General features: G+C 37.3%; 1 protein-coding gene across 2 annotated transcripts in view; it reads right to left on the bottom strand.

Annotated features, from left to right (window-relative positions):
- Nucleotides 1-25040, bottom strand: part of LOC150090584 (uncharacterized) — a 168321-nt gene that overhangs the window by 120159 nt on the left and 23122 nt on the right. Inside the window, exons 3-4 of one of the 2 annotated variants that reach the window (XM_090378868.1) lie at nt 10327-10493; nt 6737-6781 (exon numbers count right to left, since the gene is read on the bottom strand). In XM_090378868.1, coding sequence (XP_090234994.1) covers nt 6737-6781; nt 10327-10493 — 212 coding nt within the window. The remainder of the gene's footprint in view (nt 1-6736; nt 6782-10326; nt 10494-25040) is intronic. The other variant, XM_090378876.1, reaches the window with a different exon arrangement.

Below are 25040 nucleotides of genomic sequence, written 5' to 3'. Positions count from 1 at the left end.
ACCACACTGTCTGGTTTAGCGAAAGTCCAGATTAACTGGAAACTATCTTTAACATACCAGTTTTTATTTAAAGTTACTAAATAACAAAATTTTAACTAAATTGATTTTTATATTAAATTAATAAAACAATATTTTAAAGTAAAAATTATAAAAATTAAAAGAATATGGTAAGTAAACAAAATACTGTACAAAGCAATAAAGTTTTAATGTAGAACATTACATTACACAAAAATATTACAACACAAAATAAATAACTATTTTCAAGATGTTTACTTGAAATAGTCCTCAATGTTTTTTTGCTTTAATTTTGAAACTCGCTTTTGGGCGGCACGATCTTGCAACTGCTTCAAGGTTGCGGGATTAGAAGCTCACCAGCTGATGTGTCATTCTGTCTCTCGAAATAAATCAGTAACTTCTCCAGCATTCCGGTTGCTTCAGTGTGACTCATGTCAGTTGTTTCCTCACACACTTCATCAACGGGAGTTATCGTCTTCATTAGCTTGCAATGATGATGATGAGCATGTTTGCATGATGTCGTCTTCAGTGAGGATCTGATGTCCAAGATCATTATCATACATTATCAATGGGGCAATGTCTTCATTTTTTACGTCTGAACAACCCCCAGATGTTGAAATAACTGAACAAAATCATTATCGTCCTTGTTATCATCAGGATCCAAAGAAATATCCATTTCCTCCTCAAATCTTTCTATTGAAACATCAGGCCAAAGTTTTTTCCAGCATTTGATAAGGGTAGTCTTGTCAGTTTCGTCCCAAGCTGCAGCAGAAAAATGAATGACTGTCTTTATGTTGACAGTTTTAAGGAGGTTCATCATAACGTTTGATTTTTCTTCAAGTGCCTCTTGTTGTTCTTACAGTGAGATTATCAACTTCTTTCTGTACCATCGCTTCACTGCCTCTATAACTCCTTGATCCATAGGCTGTAATAGTGAAGTAACATTGGGCGGTAAAAATTTTACAAAGATCTCAGTTGTTCTTCTGCTGGGTGGGGTGGAGCATTATCAATGAATAAAACTGCTTTTTCTTCCAGTCCTTGATCCCTTAAATATTTTTTTAACTAAGGGAACAAACCAGATGAAAAACCAATCATTAAAAAGAGCTAAACTCATCCAAGCTGATTTTTGTCATATGTACTTAGCTGGGAGGGCATTAAAGTTCACATTTTTAAAAGTGCGGGGCTTAGCAGATTTTCCTATGACTAGGAAAATATTTAAAGTGGTAACTTTAAATTCCTAGATGTGTTACTGCACAAAAGCAATGTCACTCTTTCCTTACTCAATTTAGTTGAAGAGTTCTGATGCAAGTGTTTTTTGGGTAACATTTTGAAAAATAAACCAATCTGGTCAGCATTAAAAATTTGGGATGGAACTAAACTTTCTTCACTAATAAACCTGAGAAACTGTACTTTAAATTCCTTGCTTGCAATACAATCACCAAAAAGACTTTCACCTGTAATTACGAGCTGTCGGATTCCATGACGTTCCTTCCACCTTGATAACCACCCCAAACTTGAAAGTAAAAGACGGGTCACCTCCTAACTTTTTGTTAAGGCTAAGAGCCCTTGATTGAAGGACTGGGCCTGAAAGAGAGCCCAATCCTTCAATAAAGAGGGAAATTGGGCCTGAACCCCTTGCTCTCATTCTTGACAAAACCAAATGTATAAGACCTTGTTCAAATTTTCATTTTTTTTGCCTGCTTAATGGTAGCTCTATTTCCTAAGCTGTCTTTGGCCACCATTTTTGCATAAAAGTCTGATTGCTTTCCTATTTTTTTTCCCAATCAGAAACAGTTTGTTTTGCCACCCCTATATTGAGAGCGATCTTTTTTAAACTTTCCCCCTTATCAATGCAAAAAAGTGCATTCAGTTTTTGTTCCATTGACATGGTACCACTTTCTTTTTGTTGCCATCTTCTGTTACCCAAAACCATAAAAAAAAAAATAATAAAATAAATAAATAAATAAAAACACAATAAAGAACTGAGGTAAAGGGGACGCATGGGCAATGCTAGCTGTAGCTTGTCAACTGAATAGGCCAGCACTTGCGATTACCCTATGATTGTCTCGACTATACCACGTGGTCCAGTCGGATTTCTGGAGGTCACAACCATAAAACAATTAGTAGTCCCCTGTTTATTAGGCTTTTCTGTTAGTGCAATCTATTATAAACAGATAGTAAACACGATCTTACTGAATTTGCGATAATACTGACAGCTGGAATTCTGTGGGTTTTTACGTTATTATGGTGAAGTGTGTTTCCCCTTCCATGAAATCTTCAATCATATCAAAAACATAAATAAATTTTCAGAATGTTCTCTTCATTCCTATTTTTTAAGTTTTGTAGCTTGTTACTCCATTCTCATTTGCACGTATCGTGTTAGTTGCAATTTGTGCGTGCAGTGTTCTTTGTTATCGACTGCTTATCTTTTTTACTGTTTTAAATTTTAAACCCCCTCCCAAATGTCAGTGAACAGAAATATATTTTTTCAATAGTTAGGATTTTTTTCCCTACTGAAAATCCAATTCGGATCATCGGAGTCCAGATTAACAGGGTTCTACTGTACCTGGTTCCTGGAAAACACGATACTGTCACCACTCTTGCTAGAGGATGAAACCAATGGTTGGCAGGTATACAGGTACACTGCATCACTGCATTCACGTATAAGGTAATTTGATGTCAGTATGAATAAACATAGTGACCAAACGACTTCGAAATAGGGATGACTGTGGGTGCCCGACACATAGGTAACTCTTATCATGGAGGTGGTACAGAAATTGCACTATTCCCGTTCAATAGTATCGAGAGTGTGTCGGGAATATCCCATTTACGGACATCCTCACCATGGACAGCACTGTTTGTGGAGAAAGGTGGCGGATGAATGTGGCTGTTGACATCTGTCTCGCTGTTTGTTTGTTTGTTTGTTTGTTTGTTATTTGGTTTTTAGGAGCATTAGCAACTAAGGCCATATTGCTCCCTGGGATATGCCGTGGTCATTCCCTAACCTTTCTGCATCCTCCGTATTTGGTGGTCATGGTCTGTCTCACATTGTTTCAGCCAACTGGAGAGTGACAGTAGCACAAATCACAGCAGACTTCAACGAGGGAGTTGCCAGAAATGTCTCCACCAAAATCATCAGGCGATCATTAGCTGCAATAGGTTATGAAAGCCACCCTACCCACCAGAGTCCCATTGCTAATACCACGACACAGGATTCTATGCCTCAACTGGGCGAAAGAACATCAGCACTGGAACTTGGATGACTGGAGATAGGTCTCCTGGTCTGACAAATTCTATTTTCAGTTATTTCAAGCGGACAGGATGGTGTGTATCTGGTGGAAACCACACGAAGTTATGCATCCGTCAGGTCAACAAGGAACTGTTCAGGAAGATGGACGGTCGGTAATGGTCTGTGGCATGTTCAACTGGCACATATTGAGACCTCTGGTACATCTAGATGCATCTCTGAATGGTCCAGGTTGATAATGATAATGTGCCTCAACACAGAGCCATGGTTCAAAGAGCGTTCTGCAGATTTTACCACCATGGAATGGCCTCCCAGTTCACCAGACATGAACCCTGTTGAGAATCTTTGGGATGATATGGAAAGGTCCAGTTAAGCTTTGGATCCTCCACCCAGGAATGCAACAAAATTATTGACAATGGTGCAGCAAGTATTGATGGAAATACCTGTGGAATGCTTTCATGAACTAGTGGACTCAATGCTTCGCTGTGTGACTGCCCTTATCTGGGCAAAAGTTGGTAACCTACCCGTTACTAGGTAGGTATCCCATGATTTCTGTCCACTCAAGTGTAGAACGAGTACAGAGAAGGGCAACAAGATTAGTGAGTGGAATAAAGTGTTGCTGCTACCAAGAAAGGCTTAAGTTCTGCAAATTGCAATATCTGGAGACTAGGCACCTGCAAGGTGATCTCATTGAGGTTTATAAGGTCTTGAATGGTTTGAGAAGGCTCAATGCTGATGGGATTCTTCCTCTTGCCAAGATTAATCACCTGGGGGAACATAAATTCAGATTGAGGAAAGACAGTTGTAGAATAGATGTGCAGAAATTTGCCTTTAGCCAGCGGGTGGTTGATTGCTGGAACAAACTTCCATTTGTCGTTATGGAAGCTGACGGCTTAAATAAATTAAACGCTGAACCAGACAACTTTTGAAGTGAATGGAAGGATGAAGCAGGAAGGGGTTTTTTTTTTTTTTTTTTGGCTTATGTTATATAAGCTTGCTTTCTTGCATCATATTGCATGCTAACATACTGAAATTTTTTTCCTTTGAGGAAAGTTTACACCTTGGAAAAGAAGATGTTTTTGTTTGTTATTTGGTTTTTAGGAGCATTAGCAACTAAGGCCATATTGCTCCGGGAAATGCGGTGGTCATTCCCTGACCTTTCTGCATCCTCCATATTTGGCGGTGACGGGCTCAAACCCCGGTCTGATCAAGAAGCGTGTGCTACGCACTGCTGCTCCTTCCCACCTGGCTACGGAGGCACCTCTTTAGCCAGCAGGTGGTTAATTGCTGGAACAAAACTTCCACCTGTCATTGTGGAAGTTGATAGGTTAAATAAATTTAAGTAAGGAGGAACTAGACAAACATTTAGAGGGAATTATTGTATGAATTATTTTTTTTTTAAATTTTTTTTTTGGCTGATGCTACATAAGCTCATACGCTTGCTTTCTTGCATCACATGCCACTATTACTATTACTACTATCCAACACTCATCTCCAGTGACAATACAGTCCAAGAAATCATGATTGTCTTGACAATTCTGGATGAAGCTTTCACATGATGATACTTTTCGTTACTTCTGCTGATCTGTGAGGCTGTACAGAACAAATTTTGCATGGACTTTCCTTTACCCTAAATCTTCATGCAGAATTTGACAAATCATGTCTTATCGTATCCAACTCATTAGCCTTCGTTGTGAGGGTCAAACAATAATCTCTTGCACAATTTCCTGAACTTGTGCAATTCTATCCTCATTTCAAGAGGTTGACAGAGGCCCGCTTCTTGGTTCATTACGAATATACTGACATCTATCTTTGTATCAGTCATACCATTTAAACACACTGAATACAATTTAACATTTCATCACTATAAACACTTTTTAACATTTTGTACATTTTTGTTGCAGGTTTTCCCGTTTAAATCAAAATGTGATATTCGTTTTTTGCTCCATAGCAAAATCTTGACACAGAAATGTTAATGCTACTAACAAAACTAGTTGTTACTTGTAATCTGTCAGTCTACTTAGCAATCTGTTCTACCATCTGTTGAAAAAGGTTTCAACTACAACATACTACGTCCATTTATTTTCAAACTCATTGAACACAACTGCAACAGCACCAGTTCAGGAACTTTATTGCCACAACTCGAATATTTTTGGTATTATTAGTTATTTCTGTTTTCAGGTTTTATTCAAATCTGTCGCACTTCACAGAGTGCGAAACATGAAACTACGTATGCAGCAATGGTCATCTTGAGGGAATATCTGGATTTGTGTTCTTGTTAAATAGTGGAAGAAGAAAAAATTTATACATATGATGAATATAAGTAATCTGAAACTATAAATAAACACAACATTGGTGCTTGTCTGGTACCACGCCACTCTTCAAGCAAAAAGCCAAATAGCAGCAAAGAGGGTGGAGAAGGGTCATCTGAAAGGTTCTTGCACACAATTTTCATACGAAAACTTCAGAAACTATGGCTGTAAAAGTTTGGCTATATTTAGGAAACTATAAAAAAATTTCAGACTTTTAATCATTGATTAATGGTTATTGTGGGAATTTTATTTGAAGGCCATTTATCAGGCAACCTATCACCAGTTAATTGTTATTGATTTGAGTGGTATCTAAGGTTTCACCTTCAAACACATACTTGACAGAAATTTCTAAATTTAGCCATAGACAAAAGTTATCAATATGAGCATAAAAGAATACTTTTATGTACTGAGGCACATTGGTGCTAATTTGAAAAATTATGATGGAAAATATTTGGTTACAGTTTTGATTTTTTTTGTTTGATCAACATGCAAATGACTCATTTTCACTTGAAATAAAATATAGAGTAATGTAATTTCAAATATAGGCAGTTGTGCAATTAGTAACATCATTTCTTTATTTCAGCATTATTTTTTAATCTTTTAAATAGGTACACTGGAAAAAATTACAAGTAGACATGCCCTGTTACTGTATACTCAATAATGAGAAATTCAATTTTTTTTAATTGCCTACACTTATCTCATTCTAATACAATCAATGACACAGACCGAAAGGCAAAATCAAACTGAAGAAATACCAAAATTCACATTATGTATGGAGTTATGTAGATGTCACTCATAGATATTTTTTAATTTTTAAATTAAAACTTTTTTGGTGTAAACTGATTTTTTGGCACACCCACAGTGAGCAATACAGATAATTCCAAGGAGATGGCAAATGAGCTGAAGGTTCTTTGCACCTATATTCATACAAGAACATATAAAGGATGAGACAAAAATAAAAAAAAAGGAAAAAACTCAACCACATTATCTATCTATTGTAAATAAGTAAACCGAAAATTAAAATTCTCTTTTTATATTTAACCTTCAAAAACAGAAAAACAGTAACAGGTCCTAGTGACCACTATTAGATATAAAGCTTAATAATCAAGATTTAAAGCAATATATAGAAAATATAATATGAGGAATAAAAATCAATACATACACTTACTTTTTGCATGCCACGAGGCGTACAAGCCTTTGGATCAATCTGCAAGTAAATTTCAATGCACAATAAGAAAAATATAACTTGAGCCATTCAAATCCAAGGTAATATATATACTTATTATATTTAATTTGCACAAAAAAAAAAAAGGAAAAAAAAAGAACATAATAGACAATTTGAAGAATCCCAAATAAAGAGATAAATTTCCAAGATTTAACTATGGCCTTAGTTGCTAATGCTCCTAAAAACCAAATAACAACATGATCAACTTTTCCTCAAACTGAACAAGATCCCACTCTTAATTATCATGCATGCATTAATAAACATAAAAACACACAAAGTATAAAATAAGGCTAAGAGAATATCTGAAAGTTTCTGAACTTTTGCAAAACTATTATGAGCTGTAGAACAAACAATACATATTATCACAAATGCAATTATTCCGTGAAGCAGGTCGGTTAAGGTTGAGATATGATTCATTCATATTTCTTGGGGGAAGGAACACAAATGAATGTGTTCAGTTGGGTTCCTTCCTTTCCTCACATGTCAATTCACTCAAAGATATACAGTCAGACCTCTCTTTAACGAACTTCCATATTGCGAATTTTTCTGTGAAGTGAACTTTTTTGATTTTCCCCTGGTCATTACATTGAAAACAGTTTCCACATAACGAAGAAAATTACCATAAAACAAATTACTTTCGAGAGACCTGGGAACGTACTGTTCGCACCTCTGGCCTTTAGGCAATAGAGCTGATGGTGTTGAAAGCACGAATTAACAGCTAAAAGGATTAAGAATTAATCACTTTAGTTTTTAATAACTAAAGAGTTTAATTCTTAAGAGCATTCCACAATTTAGTAGTGCCCATAAAGCCTTTACTGTAGCGAGAAGTCACGCTGGTTCACTGCTACCTATGTGTCCAAAGTATATTGGCAAAGATTAAGGCATATTCCCGACATAGACATTGGCACTTAGATTTGGAATTCCAGAAGGCTGGAACTTGTACTATGGTCAACAGTGAAAGTCACATCACTTAATTCTATTTGGGATAAGAAAAACTTGGTCTTAAAAGTGTAGTAACAAATGTGGGCACCCACACGTGATCAACTTAGGCACCTTCGTAGCCAGGTGGGCAGGAGCAGCAGTGCATAGCACACGCTTCTTGATTAGACTGGGGTTCGAGCCCATGACCACCAAATACGGAAAGGTCAGAGAATGACCACCGCATATCCCCGGAGCAATATGGCCTTAGTTGCTAATGCTCCTAAAAACCAAATAACAACATGATCAACTTTTCCTCAATCTGAATTTTCACCCAATAGGTCATGTACAGAAGTATGTGAGAATCAAAGAAATCTAAAGAATATCTTCAACATATTGAACTTCACATAATAGAAGGTCCCTAAATCTATGCTATGTAAACTAATAGTACCTCAGTCAGATTGAAAAAAAAACATCAGAACTTCCCAAACAGTCATAAGGTGCAAGGAAGCCACAAGCTTTTGCTACAATGGGGATAGGATAATATAACTTACACAATTCCTACCTCACATGGGTAACTATCCATTTGACCATTGAATTTCTTCAAATTGTCAACCTCAAGTTCCCATGGAGGTAAATTGTTCCAGTATTCAACAAATTGCTAGTTAAAAGAAAACTTCTTACAATGCAGTTTAAACCTCTTTCCCATAACTGGAATTTATGGACTCTAGTTCTGGAATTCTTTATAACAGTGAAAATTCCACTTTCAATCATTTTACTTACACCTCTCAGAGCCTTAAAATCCTCAATCAGGTCCCCTCTGAGGTGCCCAGTTGAAAAGCTTCATAACTGAAGTCTTTCCTTGTATGGTCACCCTTTTACCGATCTCACCATGCCAGTTACTCATCTTTGAATACAGTGAAATTATGATCTCCCTATCTCTACAGGATATTGTTTGATAAATTGTCAATAGGACATCTATGAGCTTTACTATCCACCTGTTTACACTTCTCAGAGAAACTTCACGTCTGTCCCTATTGTGACTCCAGATCCTTTTTTTCCTGTACTGTTTTTAATTCAATCCCAATCAAGTGGGACTGCTAATTCCCAATGTAAGACCCTGCCTCTTGCTAAATTACAACATAGCTGCCACTTCTCTGACCATTCCTGAAGCCTGTTCCAGTCGTCTTGAAGATGCATTGCTTGCCACTGATCATTAACAACGCTCCCAATTTTTGTCATCTGCAAATTTTGACATCATGATCTCTATCCTTCTGTTGATGTCATTTATGAAAATAAGAAACAACTGTCCAAGACCAGATCCTTGGAGATCCCGCATCTGAAATCACACCAAGCTGCAGAATATCCATCAATCACAACCTTCTACCCTACAGCTACCCTGTATTCGATTTTAAAATCTTTCCAGTAATCCTAACATGTTCATTAATGAGGAATAAAAGGTTTGTACTACTGCCAAGAGACAAAAAAAAAAAAAAAAAGATTTCACATTGCATTTATCAAAGTACTGTATAGGGGCAGCGATCCCAGAACAACACACCAACTGTGCAGTACTATACTGAAGGTGGAAGAGAATAAAACGAAGACTCGGGGGTAATTTTACAGTCCAACATGAAGTTCTCAGAGCAGTAGACAGGCTGCTAGGACAGCTCATGGGGTTTTCCCAACGATATACAGGAATTTTGCCAAGAGTGCCAAAGACGTGATTATCCCATTGTACAAAGCAATGTTTAGGCCACATCTTTCAGTATTGCACAGAAGTCAGGAAGCCTCATTTGAAAAAGGATGTAGATCTGTTGGAACGGATGCAGCTGAGACCAACAAGATTAGTCAAAGGAATAAAAGGGAGGCATACCCACCACGAAAGACTTGGCACGCCCTCCCTTAGGGGACACACTTGGTTTTTTGGGAGGAACTGTGTGTTGCTTTTATGAAGCATTTCTATGAATTGCAGCACATGGAAACTAGGTATCAGCAAGGAGACCTGACTGAAGTGTTAAAAGCTTTAAAATAAATTGATTAACCAAAATGCTGATGGCATCTTATTCTTTCTTTAGATAACATACATAAGGCAACAAATTTCAGTTAGTCCTTACAACATGGTACCCCTTCCTGATCAATTGTTGCAAGTAGCAGCGATTGATAGGTCTAGCCCCTCCTATTCATAGCTTTCCTTGCAGTGATTGAAAGTTCTGACCTCTTCAGTATATAGTACCCATTTTAGTTAGCATGTTTATCCCCCGAGGCTGTTTTAAAATCGAAAAACGAGTTCCCAATTTCAAAACAGTGGCGGGGAGATTCACTCTACTCAGTCACTGCTACTCATAATGATTGATCGGAAGGGATACCATATTATAAAGGCCAATCCAAACTTCAATTGAAAAAGTGGCTGCAGAATAAATGTGCTAAAATTTGATTTCAGCCAGAGATTAACTAATTGTCGGATGGGTAGTTTTTTTTTTTTGGCTGTTAAGCTTGCTTCCTTGCACCATTTTGCCACTACTATTATTAAAATGAGATTTTCATGTAACTCCCAGAGCAGTTTTGATTAAAAAAAAAAAAAAAAAAAAAAAATCACTTGGAATACATACTGTTCTACCATCCAATTCATGAGGACCAGTTGCAAGAACAATTGACACACAATTAGAATCTTTAAAAGTCACAAAACCAAATCCTCTTGATCTTCCAGTTTCATTGCTTTTCATAACCACACAATCTACAACTTCTCCATATCGACTGAAATAACTCTGCAAGTTCTCTATATAAAAATAAATACAAGTATTTATTAGTAAAAATGAATTTGGAAATGATTATATAAACTAAAAAGTATAAACTAAGCCTCACTTTAAAAATATAAGTTACTGCAATTAAAGCATCTGATCTGGCACATTTCCTTTGGTGTGTGTGTGTGTGCACGCAAATCCAGTAAAAAGACCAACTCGGCAGAATAATACATAAAGTGAATAAACAGTAGTCTCTACACACATGTGCACACAGACGGTATGAATGGAATTTGTGAAAACATTTTTGGACATTATCTAGAACAATTTCATCTCTGATCTCCCTCTCCAAATGATCTTTGTACCTTAATACAAAGTCACAAATCATGAGGGTGACTTAATATGTTATCTATCCTCTGCAAAAGAGAAACAACAGTTAATTTTTTGAAATTTTTTCGCAAGTAAGCCTGAGGCTTATGCTGCACCAGCCAAAAAAAAAAAAAAAAAAAAAGATCGAGAGAGAAGTAGAAAGGAATCACCAAGAAAGAAAAGAATGATGATATCCAGCTCAGGACCCTGGGTTTGCCAAACCCATACTCACCAGATATGAGCCCCTCGGGTGGTGATGGTACAGAGACTGTCCAGTAGGCTGACAGGTTGCAAGTAACTCTACTAATGAAACTGGTTGTTAATGTTCCGTGTCTTGAATTTGCAATGGAGCAACAAACAAACATTGAATTTTGCTTTAAATTGGGAAAATCTGCAACAGAAACCTATGAAAAGTTAAACACAGTTTATGGTGATGAAACATTAAGTCATACCAGTGTGTTTGAATGGTACTGAGTGGTTCAAAGATGGACATAAGGATATTTGTGATGAACCAAGAAGTGGACCACGGTCAAGCTGTCAAAATGAGGACAGTGTTGCAAAAGTTTGGGAAATTGTGGCAAGAGATCATCACTTGACTCTCAGAATGATGGCTGACGAGTTGGGTAGGAATAAGATGATTCATCAGATTCTGCATGGAGTTACAGAGAGGAAGTTCTGTGCAAAATTTGTGCTGCACAGCCTCATGAATGAGCAGAAGTAACAAAGAGTCTCATCATACAAAGACTTCCTAACAATCCGGTCCAGACAATCCTAAGGGTGGAATCACACTACTTTCACTTCGCAGGACTTCACACATAAACATGTCTAACGTCAAATGTGGGGAGCTATATTTTCCGTTTAGTTTATTGCTCAGAGATGCACTGTTGTCATTGGTTGTATTCACAAGATAACACGTTGGGCTTCAAGGCTGAATCACATTTTCAGGAGCTCAGATATTTCCGTTCAAACAGAAATTTCATTAGGCATGACAAGAGGAAAATGGACGCGATGCTAATAGAAAATTAAATTATAAATAAATAATGCTGTTTTGAGAGCACAAGAATATCCGAAAACAAATAACAACAACATCAAGGACGTTGATCCTGTGCCTATGCCGAAGCATCCTCTACTTCGACCGGCTACTCGGCATACTCACCGCAAATGTCCAGTCACACAGAAGCTCAAAAATGACCAAAGGAGGGAAACAGAGCTGCAGTATTACAATTAACAAATTTATAGGATGAACAAGTTGATCATTACGATTTGTACAACTCATAACAATTTCTTACAAGTTCAATTTTTAGCATTGAGAAGTAGTTTTGTTGTTATTAAATTTAATTAACAAGTTTTGTTTTGTATTTTGACAGAATAAATCCTTATTCAAAATTAAACTTATAGTATTCCAATTTTCCTTAAAGACTCAAAAAATGACATTCTATCTTATTTACAAAGAGGGTTATAGAATATTTATATTATGCTTACTTTGTAACCTTTTACATTGTACTTTACTTCTTTTTTATTTCATTGTAATGTTTTAAGGCTCAGGCAACACTTATTTTATTTAAAATTCCCAATATCAATATCGATTTTCTGTTTGAAGAATATGTTCTGTTGAAATCATTCCATAAAAAGATTGAGACAAAAGACCTCAAAAATACCACAGATATTTGGATAAAATTTTTAAATGCATACGAAGTATGTAATACAGAAAAAATTTTTTGTTTTTGCTCTGCCTCACTCAAATGCAATGAGTGAGCGAGTATTTAGCTTAATGTTTAATGCATGGAAAAAAATTAGACAGAAATAAATTAGATAGAAATAAATTAGACCTAAAGAATGTTGAAGGAGAACTGTTGGTAAAAACCAATCACAATATGTCATGCAAAGAATTGTATGCATATGTACTAAAAAAAGGAAAACTGTTAAAAAGAAAATTCGATCAAATGAAAAGTATTGCTAGGTAAATATTTTCTTTTTAATAAAATAAATCAGGTTTATTGAATATGTATTGTAAATAATTATGTAAAACATTTGATGTTAATATTTATAAAGTTTGCTCTTGCAATAAAAATTTCTGAATTAAATGAATTAAAGCACACGCTATAATTTGATTAATTTTATTAAAATTTGACTAATTTTGCATTCCATGAACTTGTAAAATTCAACAAAATATAAAAATAAAACATTTGTTATTAAAATTGTTCGTTTTTTTTTTTAAAAGATAATGCAAGTAGCCCAAAACGAGGAATGAATATCTCAAGCATAAGCATGAGTACCCCGAGATCAAACTTTTAATCTGGTCGCCCTACGTTACAGTTATGCTACTACGACCGACTTTATAGTTTACACTAAACAGTGACATGACGAGAGTCCCATGATGTGATAATAGTGTGTTTCTGCCTTAACTTCCTTGACCGTATTGTCACTGGTAATGAGTGATGGGTGTTTCAGTACAACCCTGAAATGAAGGATCAGAGCAGTGGACTTCAAAATCATCACCAAGGGCTAAAACATTTTGTTTACACAAGCCCAAGTTCAAGACAATACTGATCATATTTTTCGATAAACAGAGTGTAATTCACACGGAATTTGTAACTGAGAGAGTCAATGTTGTGTTTTATGAACAGGTCCTTCAAACATTATTGAAATGCATTTCCCAGGTGAAGCTGCAATTTTGAGAAAAAGGCAGCTGGTTCTTGTTGCAAAACAATACACCCACCCATTCCGCACCTGTTGTGAAGATATTTTTGATGAAACTAGGCATTGTACAGATCAACCATCCACCCTACTCTTCCTATCCAGCACCAGTGGACTTCTTCCTTCCCAAGGTGAAAACTACCCTCAAAGTTAAAAGATTTCAGGATGTTGCATATTCAGTTTAGCAGTTACATACATAACTGCTAAACTGAACATCAACTCTTTGGATGCCTTCAATGAATCTTTTCAGACTCTTAGAATAGCAAAATAAGTGCATTCAATCAGGTATTGATTACTTTGAATAAAAATAAAACCATTTTTGGACTCCTTCACTTTGGGTTCTTTTTATTTCATCACTCAAGGAACTTTACATTACTCCAGCTCGGCCTTAAATTTATTTAGGCTATTAGCTTCCACAACAAAAGATGGAAGCCAGTTCCACCAATCAACTACCCGCTGGCTAAAGGCAAATTTTCGCAGATCTATTCTACAACTATCTTTCCTCAATTTGAATTTCTGGCCCCTCAGGTTCTAAATCTGAGAAAGAGGAAGAATCCCATCAGCATTCAGCTTGCTCAACCCATTCAAGGCCTTATACACCTCAATCACATCACCTTGCAGGTGCCTACTTTCCAGGGGCTGCAATTTGCAGAACTTAAGCCTTTCTTGGTAAGAGCACTCCTTTGTTCCCCTCACCAATCTTGTTGCCCTTCTTTGTACTCGTTCTAGCAACTCTACATCCTTCTTAAAATAAGGCCTCCAGACCTGTACACGGCTCTAGGTGTGGCTTGACCATTGCCTTGTATAACGGGATAATTACCTCCCTGTTCCTGCTAGCAAAATCCCTATATATCATTGACAAGACTCTGTGACCTGCCCTGGCAGCCTATCTGCACTGCTCAACGAACTTCGTATTTGACTTCACAATTATCACCCAGGTCCTTTTCACTTTCCACTTCCCTGAGTGTAGTACCACACATTTGGTACATTTTTCTTTGGTTATTGCTACCCATATGCAGTACTTTGTATTTGTCAATGTTAAACTTCAGTTCCCACTTCTCAGCCCATTTTCCCAACATATCTATATCCAGTTGAACTAGCATACTGTCTTTATTGTCATTAACAACCCTGCCAACCTTTGTATCATCTGCAAACTTGGACATTAAACCTGATATACCTTCAATATCATTGATAAATATAAAAAACAGCAATGGGCCTGACACCGAACCCTGGGGAAGTCCACTAATAACATTTAGTAGTAGTAGTAGTGGCATATGATGCAAGAAAGCAAATGTATGAGCTTATGCAGCATCAGCCAAAAAAAAAAAAAATAAAAATAAAAATAATTGCAAAACAATACCCTCTAAATGTTTGTCCAGTTCCTCCTTAAATTTATTTAACCTATCAACTTCCACAACGACAGATGGAAGTTCGTTGCAGCAATTAAACACCCACTGGCTAAAGGCAAATTTCTGCACATCTATTCTACATGCCTTTCCTCAATTTGAATTTATGCCCCCTTAGGTTCATAGTCTGAACAAGTGGAAGAATCCCATCAGAATTCAGCATGCTCAACCTATTCAAGGCCTTATACACCTCAGTCAGATCACCTTGTAAGTGCCTAATCTCCAGCTGCTGCAATTTTCAGAACTTAAGCCTCTCTTGGTAAGAGGATCCCTTCATTCCCCTCACCAATCTTGTTGCCCTTCCCTGTACACACTCAAGCAAATCTACAACCTTCCTAAAATGAAGCCCCCTAGACCTGTACACAGTACTCAACGCGTGGCCTGACCATTGCCTTATACAGGGGGACAATCACCTTCTTTTCCCTGCTAGCAAAATTCCTGTATATCATTGACAAAACACCATGACCTCCCTGGCAGCATGTCTGCAATGCTCAGAAAACTTCATATCTGACTGCACAATTACTCCCAGCTCTTTTTCATTTCATTTTCTACCACCTTAAGTACTACCACACAGTCGGTACGTTTCTCTGGGGTTACTTCTACCCATATGCAGTACTTTGCATATTTGTCTATGAAGAGCAGTGTCCATTGATTACCACTCTCTGTCGTCTCCCACTTAACCATCCCTTTATCGATTGTAGCAACTTACCCATAATGCCATATCTCTCGAATTTGTACAGCAGTCTTCCATGTGCAACAGTATCAAAATGCCATAAAGGAACACAGTAGAGCAAAATTTACACTGTGTTTTTCTTCATGACATTGCTCCTATACATAAGTTCCAGAAAATAATTGCTGCTCTGAGAGATTGCATATTTCAGTAGTTTAACCTCCGTACAGACCTGGCCTCTAGTGATTATTTCCTTTTCAGAAATCTGAAGAAACACCTGTATGGGCATCAGTTTTCAACTGATGACACTGGAAGAAGTTATAAATGGGGTTTGCCTCTTTGCCTTCAGAATAGGGGACATACACTGAACCCCGACTTCTTTTTTTTTTAGGTATTTCATCTTTGTCCCAAAGTGGAGGACGTGTATTGAGCTCATACAAATATATGAGGTATGGATTTTCCTGCTAGCTAAATCCCTATATATCACTGACAAGACTCCGTGACCTGCCCTGGTAGCCTGTCTGCACTGTCAGCGAACTTGGTATTTGGCTGCACAATTACCCCCTAGGTATTTTTCACTTTCCACTTCCTTGAGTGTAGTACCACACAGTTGGTATGTATTTTTTTTTTTCGGTTATTGCTACCCATATGCAGTACTTTGCATTTGTCAACGTTAAACTTCAGTTGCCACTTCTCAGCCCATCTGCCCAACTTATCTAGATCCAGCTGGAGTAGCATACTGTCATTACTGTCGTTAACAACCCTACCAACCTTTGTATCATCTGCAAACTTGGACATTAAACCTGATATACTGTCATCAATATCATTGAAAAATATGCAAAACAACAATGGGCTCAACACCAAACCCTGGGGAACTCCACTAATAACATTTGTCCAAGAAGAGCAGTGTCCACTGATTACCACTCTGTTGTCCCCACTCACTCAACCATCCCTTTATCCACTGCAGCAGCTTACCCTTGATGCCATACCTCACCAATTTGTACAGCAGTCTTCCACGTGCAACAGTATCAAAAGATTTCCTGAAATCCAAGTATATGATATCAAAATTATTTTTGGCATTCAGTTCCTTTGTGACCACATCATAGTAACCAATCAAATTGGTCAGACAAGACCTCCCTTTGACAAACCCATGCTGTCTTAACTATTATTGCAGTCTTGTCTAGATGATCCCGCAATGCTTCTTTAACTAGTGATTCCATTATTTTCCCTGGAACACAAGTTAAACTAACAGGTCTGTAGTTACTTGTGTCACTTTTGAACTTCCTTTGTGAATTGGTGATACATTTGAACACCTCAAGTCCATTGGGAACTCCCCTGAGTCCAAGGAAGCTCTCATAATTAGGGCTTAGGGTTTGCTTACTTCCTTTGCTGCCTCCTTTAATATAACTGGATAGATCCCGTCCACCCCCAGGTGCCTTCCTTATGTTTAACTTCAACAACTTCTCCTCCACATCTGCTGTCAGTTATTAAAAAAATCACTTAGCTCCTCATGAATAACTCCTCATGTGTGAATGTAGATGCAAAATTCTCATTCAGTTTATCAGCATGAGCATGATCATCAATAGTCAACCCATCTATGTTAAGTGGTCCAATCTGATTCATCCCTTTCCTTCTCAATATCTGACCTGAATTCAATGTTTCTGGAGTTATCACTTCTGTTGATTATCCAAAACAGGGGCACCTATGGCTTTTCAAAACAGATTTAAACTGCTTGGACCAAAAATTTTATGTGGTATTCAGAAGTGGCAGCATATTCATGAATAGCTTTTGGTCTCCTCTGTCAAAAATTTCATGATGGAGTGATGTTTCAATTTCATGACATCCATATTTCCTTCAGGTTGGCTACTTTAAATCCCAATTTATTCTTCTGTAGTTCACTGTATTAGTAGTAGTAGTAGAGGCTTGTGATGCAAGAAAGCAAGCTTATGTAGCCTCAACCAAAAAAAAAAAAAAAAAAATTCACACATCCAATCCCTCTAAACATTTCCAGTTCTTCCTTGAATTTATTTAAGCTATCAACTTCCAAAACAACAGTTGGAAGTTTGTTCCAGCAATCAGCTACCTGATGGCTAAAGGCAAATTTCCACATCTATTCTATAACTCCTTCCTCAATTTGAATTTATGCCCCCTTAGGTTCTTAATCTGAGCAAGAAGAAGAATCCCATTGGAATTGAGCATGCTCAACCCATTCAAGGCCTTATACACCTCAACCCTTTCAACAAGCACAATGTCTTTCTTTAGGTGCAGTCTCCATACTTGAACACAGTATTCCAAATGTGGTATAACAATAGCCTGATATGACGAATTATGACGGCCTTATCTTGATAGGACACCATGGGCCTTCCTTGCAACCTGTCTACAATGCTTGGGGAACTTCATGTTGGACCATATCGTAACACCCAAGTCTCTTTCCTCCACTACCGGCTTTAGTTCAGCTCTGCCAAGTGTATAAGTTATTTTGGGGTTACTGTTCCACAGGTTTAATACCTTACACTTTGCTGAATTAAAGCAGAGCTACCATTTTTCTGACCATCCCTGAAGTCTGTCTAGGTCACTCTGAAGGAGCTCTGCTTGGCAGTGATCATTAACTACTCTACCAATCTTTACATCAGCTGCAAATTTAGGTATCATGCCCTCTATCCCTTCATCAATGTTATTTATTAAAATAAAAAACAACAATGGTCCTAATACTGATCCTTGGGGAACTCTACTTCCTACGTCAACCCAATCTGAGGAATAACCAATTATCACAACCCTCTACCTCCTGCCCTGAAGCCATCCATAACCTGTTTCAGCTTATAAAGTAACCGCCCATGTGGGACTGAGTCAAATGCTTTGCTGAAATACAAATAAACTATGTCGAAATTATTCCCTAAATCCAGCTCATGAGCGACCCTGTCAAAATAGCTACAATGATTAGTTAAATATGATTTTCCCTTTACCAAACCATGCTGAGTATCCTTCAAAATTCTATTTCTATCTAAATGATCCTGAATTCCACCCTTGTTCAATATCACCATGATTTTCAATACTACTGAAGTTAGACTGATCGGCCGATAGTTTCCCACTTCTTTTAGAACCACCCTATTTACTGTAGATACATTGGTACGTTTCCAGTCCAACAGAATTACTCCTGAGTCCAGTGATGGTCTCATAATTAGCCTATGATTCAATGCACTCACTTTCCGCCTCCCTTAAGATTATAGGGTATATGCCATCAACCCCAGAAGCCTTACTGACCATTGGGTTCTGACATTTTTTAATTTTATAAATATGTAAAATTTCGACATCATTAATTAAATTTTTTTATTCTTCTGTAAATATCGATGCAAAGTAACTGTTGAGTTAACTGCAAGTTCAGCTGAGGTATCTAATACTATCCCATGTCCGTTACATAAGGGTCCGATCGGGTTTTTTCTCTTCTTTGCATTTATATATTTGAATAATTCCTTATCCTCACCCTTTGCTCTCTTTGTCAGTGATTTCTCATAATCTGCCTTTGCCAGCCTAACCTTTTCTGTGGCACTATTACAGATAACTTTGTCGCTGGTATAAGCTTCAGTACTTTTTATTGCTCTGTAACTTTTACATGCCGTTTTCTTCTGCTCAAGTGATCTGGTAACTTCATTATTGATCCAACTTGGAATCCTCCTTGTAGAGTATTTTTTTAATGGTACAGTCAGTCCTCGTATAGCACGATAGTTGTGTTCCTAGAAACTCTCATGCAATGCAAAATCGTGCAATATAAATAACAGGGCCTATGGGAAAAACAGGATTAGGTGCTGACCACCCAAGATTGAACACACATTTGTAACCAAAACATTACCAAACACAATAAATAATCGTAATAAAATACGTAAGTATTTTATTATGACTACAGTGGATTCCAGTTATTTGGGCCACCGGTTAATCGGGGCAGCCGTTTATTTGGGGCAAATCTTAAAAAAAAAAGAAACCAATCGAGAAAATAGCTAGGATTTACTTCACTTAATTGGGGCAAGAGACCGCAGCACTGGAGATTACTCTATGATTGTCTCCGACGGTACCACGTGGTTCGGTCAAAATTCTGGAGGTCACAACCATAAAAACAATAAAAACAATTAGCAGTCAGCTATTTATTGGGCTTTTCTGTTAGTGAAATCTATCATAAACGGGCAGTAAACTCGATCTTACTGAATTTGCGATAACACCAACAGCTGGAATTCTGTGGGTTATTATGGCGAAATGTGTTTACACCTCCATGGAATCTCCAATCATATAAAAAAATTAATTTTCAGAATCTTCTCTTCATTCCTATTTTTACAGCTTCGTAACTCATTACGCCGTTCTTACTTGCGTGTATCGTGTTACTTGCAATTTGTGTGTGCCCGTATTCTTTGTTATTGATTGCTTATCTTTTTATTGTTTTAAATTTTAACCCCCACCCACACACAAATGTCAACTAGTTAGTATGTACATATTATAGTATGTATTAATTATTCCGATTATCACGTATATTCTTCCGATTTTCACGTATCATTTAGTTTTTTAATTGGTAAGGTAATAAATTTGTGCTTAATATATCTTTGCTTTTATAGCCTGTGGATAATACTCCTCCTATTTTCGCTAATTACAATCATAGAATTAAAATTCAATTCACAAATGTGATCACAATGACCGGCGCTTACTGCACATCGCATATTGAACAGTACTTTACTATGGTGACTCCATCGTAACGTGATTTGATTGTACAGTGAACCAATTGTAAAGGGGGGGGGGGTTTACATTGTATTTTTAATTATTTACGTGAAACTTCAGATAATTGGGGCAGCCACTTAATTGGGCCAAAATGCACTAGTCCTGATGTGTCCCAAATAACCGGAATGGACTGTATTACGTAATAAAATATTGCTAATGCTTTTGCTTCTATTGTAAGCAAACTTGTTTTTTGTTTGATTTTCTGTCCAAACAGATGACAGCCTTTTCATCTCTTCCAATTCTTTGTGTCTTAATCTAATGGATTTTAATTACACTTTGAGTTGCTCCTGCTATGAAAGTTTTTATTTTCTCTGCATTCTTTGTAATTCTTGGCGTTGCCTCATTTGGCCTGTAGCAGGTGCAATATCACGTGGTCTTTCATTTCACTTAAAGTGTTTCACAATTACATATATTTTTCTCTATCGACAGAGGCGGACTGGCCATAAGCCTTATCAGGGAAACCCTGGTGGGCCCGGGACCAGTGTGATTCTGGCCATAAACAATAGTGTGAGGCCACTGCAGATTTTCCCGGGTAAGAATTTTTGACCCAGTCCGCCTCTATTTATCGATATTGCTTTCCTTTTTCTCTCTGAATCTGTAGTGTCTTCACCAGGATGCTTCCTTTTCACATCTTTTAAGTATTTTACTCATTTTTAGGAAATAAAGCACAATTACAAAATGAAGAGGCATGCTTGATTCACATAAACAAAGCTGTGTGCGTGTAGCAGCTGAATAAACAACACCGCAAAGGCAGAGACATCTCTATTAACACCTCACTAGCTCACATTTTACTAAAGCACATTTATGGGGGTTACTACCATAAAACAACAAAAACAATTTTCAGTTGCGTTCCTGCTAGTGGAATCTGTTATAAACTGGTAGTAAACTCGATCTAATTGCATTTGCGATAATACCGAGAGCTGGAATTTTACGTTATTATGGTGAAATGTGTTTCCCCTTCACTGATATAAAAAACAAATACATTTTCAGAATCTTCTCTTCATTTCTATCGTGTTCAGTTGGGGTGATTCCAACACAAAGGCGAATCGTGCATAAGCGAATTCGGTTCGTGTTATATACGATACTGTTTCTCTATTTATAAATCGTGTATGATCGAATTCATGTAGTGTAAACACGTGTTATACGAGGACTGACTGTACTGATCTTCGCTAATTAGGTTACAGTTAATCTGGATGTCGGATAATCCAGAACGAAATATGAAAAATTCTGTTCACAGTTGAGTACTTTGAAAGACATATGGAATTTAGGCAGATAAGTTGTCACTCTGACTGTGTGCAAAGAGAGATGGGACATACATTACATTGTCTTGCATGTTGTGCGGTATCGTTGTTGACTCTGAGTTAATGGAAGTTATTGCTTATATCGCTTTATTTGTGTACTTCTTTATACGTATACATATACATAAGTTAACATATGTACATATAATTACGGGTTCTAAAGAACTGAAAAGTGGAATAAAAAGAAAGCAAGTTACTTTAACTATGATTAACAAGTTCAAAGCATTAGAACATAAAAATGGTGTTCCTGGGAAAAAAATTGCTGAAGAATTTGGTATTGGCCAACAGGCTGTGCGATATTAAAAAACAAAATGAATCTATAAAGACATTTGCTTTAAAATTTGATGGGGGAAGTTATAAAAGCAGTGTATCAAATAGAGAGACAAAAAAAAAAAAAAAAAGCCAAAAAAATTGTTGCTGAAAGAATCTGATTTAAGTGGTACAGTAAGTGCTGGTTATAGTGATCATGTTTGCAAATTGAATTTTGATTCTAATAAGCAAAAATCGACAAATATTATCCAGAGGCTATAAAAATAGAGATATAAAGCACAAATTTACACTTTATTACCAAATGTTTATTACCAATTAAAAGATACGTAAAAATCGGAATATTCTTCCGATCTTTACATTCCGAACAAAATAAAAAAATTTATCCACAGGTTAGCAAAATAAAAATAAATGTATACTTACGTACATAGCTTAATTAGCATTAGTAGAGGCATATGATGCAAGAAAGCAAGCTTATTCAGCATCAGCCAAAAAAAAAAAAAAAAAAAAAAAAACCACTACTCCCATTTCACCCCTCCGTTCGTTCGAAATACCTGTCCAGCTGAGCCTTAAATTTGTTTAGGCTATCAACTTCAACAACAAGCGATGGGAGTCTATTCCACAAACCAACTGCCCGCTGGCTAAAGGCAAACTTCTGCACATCTATCCGACATCCATCCTTCCTCAATTTGAATTTATGCCCTCTCAGGTGATTATTCTGAGCAAGAGGAAGAATCCCATCGGCATTGAGCATGCTCAAGCCATTCAAAGCCTTATACACCTCTATCAGATCACCTCGCCGATGCCTAGTCTCCAGGCTCTGTAATTTGCAAAACTTAAGCCTTTCTTCGTAAGAGCAACCCTTTGTTCCATTCACTAATCTTGTTGCCCTTCTCTGTACTCGTTCCAGCAGCTCTACATCCTTCTTGAAATGAGGGCTCCAGACCTGTATACAGTACTCAAGGTGTGGCCTAACCAATGCCTTATACAAGGGAATAATCACATCCCTGTCCCTGCTAGAAAAATTCCTGTATATCATTGACAAGACACCATGAGCTACTCTTGCAGCTCGTCTGCACTGCTCAGAGAACTTCATATCTGCCTGCACAATTACCCCCAGGTCCTTTTCATTCTCTACCACTGTCAGCGTAGTACCACAGAGTTGATACGTTGATCTGGGGTTACTGTTTCCCATATGTAGTACTTTACATTTGTCAATGTTAAACTTCATTTGCCACCTCTCAGCCCATCTGCTCAACCTTTCCAGATCCTGTTGCAGCAGCATAGTATCAGTAGTGTCCTTAACAACCCTACCAACCTTGGTATCGTCTGCAAACTTGGACATTAAGCCTGATACACCATCATCAATATCATTTATAAATACAGAAAACAACAATGGACCCAACACTGAACCCTGAGGAACTCCACTAATAACATTAGTCCACATTGAGCAGTGTCCATTGATTACCACTCTCTGTCTTCTGCCACTCAACCATCCCTTTATCCAAAGCAGCAATTTGCCTCCAATGCCACACTGCTCCAATTTGTGCAGCAGTCTTCCATGCGCAACAGTATCAAAAGCCTTTCTAAGATCCAAATATATAATATCAAAGTTATTCCCTGCATCCAGTTCTTTTGTGACTACATCATAGTATCCAATCAAATTGGTCAGACATGACCTGCCCTTAACAAAACCATGCTGTGTCTGAGCTATAACTGAATTCTTGTCCAGATGATCCTGCAGTGCTTCTTTAACCAGTGCCTCCATTAATTTTCCTGGAACCGAAGTTAAACTAACAGGTCTATAATTACTTGTGTCAGCCTTTGATCCTCCTTTGTGAATTGGGGCTACATTTGCACATCTCCAGTCCATGGGTACCTCCCCTGAGTCCAAGAAGCTCTCATAATTATGGCTAGGGGTTTGCTTACTTCCTTTGCTGCCTCCTTTAATATAACTGGATAGATCCCATCCACCCCGGGTGCCTTTTTTATGTTTATCCTCTACAATTTCTCCTCCACTTTCCTCTCAGTTATTAGAAAATCATCTAGCTCACTGCCAATGTTTACTTCACCTACGACATTCCCCTTCCTGAATAACTCCTCATGTGTGAATGTAGATGCAAAATACTCGTTTAGATTTTTAGCCACCTGAGCTGGATCCTCAACTGTTGAACCATCAACATCCAGTGGACCAATCTGATTCATCCCTTTCCTTCTTGAGTTTAAATAGGTAAAGAACTCTTTTCTGTTTTTCTTTGCATCCTTTGCCAAGGATTTCTCATAATCTGCCTTTGCCTGCCTAATCTCCTTTGTGACTTGGTTACAGACCAACTTATATCTATCATAGGCTTCCATGTCACCCATTAATTTGTATGTATCCCATGCATTTTTCTTCTCTGCCATATGTCTCATTAGTTCATCTGACAACCATTTAGGCCTGAACCTTGAACAATATTTCTTGGTTGGTATGTAAAGCCTGGTAGCTTCCAAGATTAGTTCCTTGAATGCTTCCCATTTTGAATTTGCTGTTGGTAACATCATCAGTTGGTCCCACTGTATAGAATTTAAATACTGTCTCAGACCATCATAGTCACCTTTACGAAAGCAAAAACCCTTCCCTTTACCTCTGATGGTAGTTACCTCCTTGAGTAAATCCCACTTCAGCACACTGTGATCACTGCCACCCAGTGGTTCCTTTATCTGCAGATTCCTAATGCATGAAGAATCACTACTGATAATCAGATCAAGAGTATTACTCCCTCTAGTTGCCTCCCGAACATGCTGGTGTAGAAAACAATCATCCAATAAATCCACAAAAGCTGTTTTTAACTTAATTAATATACATATTAAGTAAACATAACACTTTGTAATATGATTATAATTTAAAATAGTCACTTATTTTAGATTGCTTTAAATTATCACTACAAAGTCTATTTATGGATTTTTCAATTTTGTATAACAGGCTATATTCACGATCACTTGAACCAGTTTCTTCCAACGCTCTCCTCAGGATGGCTATAGCTTCACGAGTTTGCCGTCTTGTAACTGGAATTTGTTCGGGTTCATCTTCATTTTCCTCCTCCTCAGCGAAATTATCAGTAACAGACTAGGCAATTTCTT

This window comes from Mastigoproctus giganteus, chromosome 1, assembly GCF_048544385.1.
Source record: "Mastigoproctus giganteus isolate SK-2022 chromosome 1, ASM4854438v1, whole genome shotgun sequence".
NCBI classification, from domain to species: domain Eukaryota; kingdom Metazoa; phylum Arthropoda; class Arachnida; order Uropygi; family Thelyphonidae; genus Mastigoproctus; species Mastigoproctus giganteus.
This window is presented reverse-complemented; position numbering and strand designations above follow the sequence as displayed.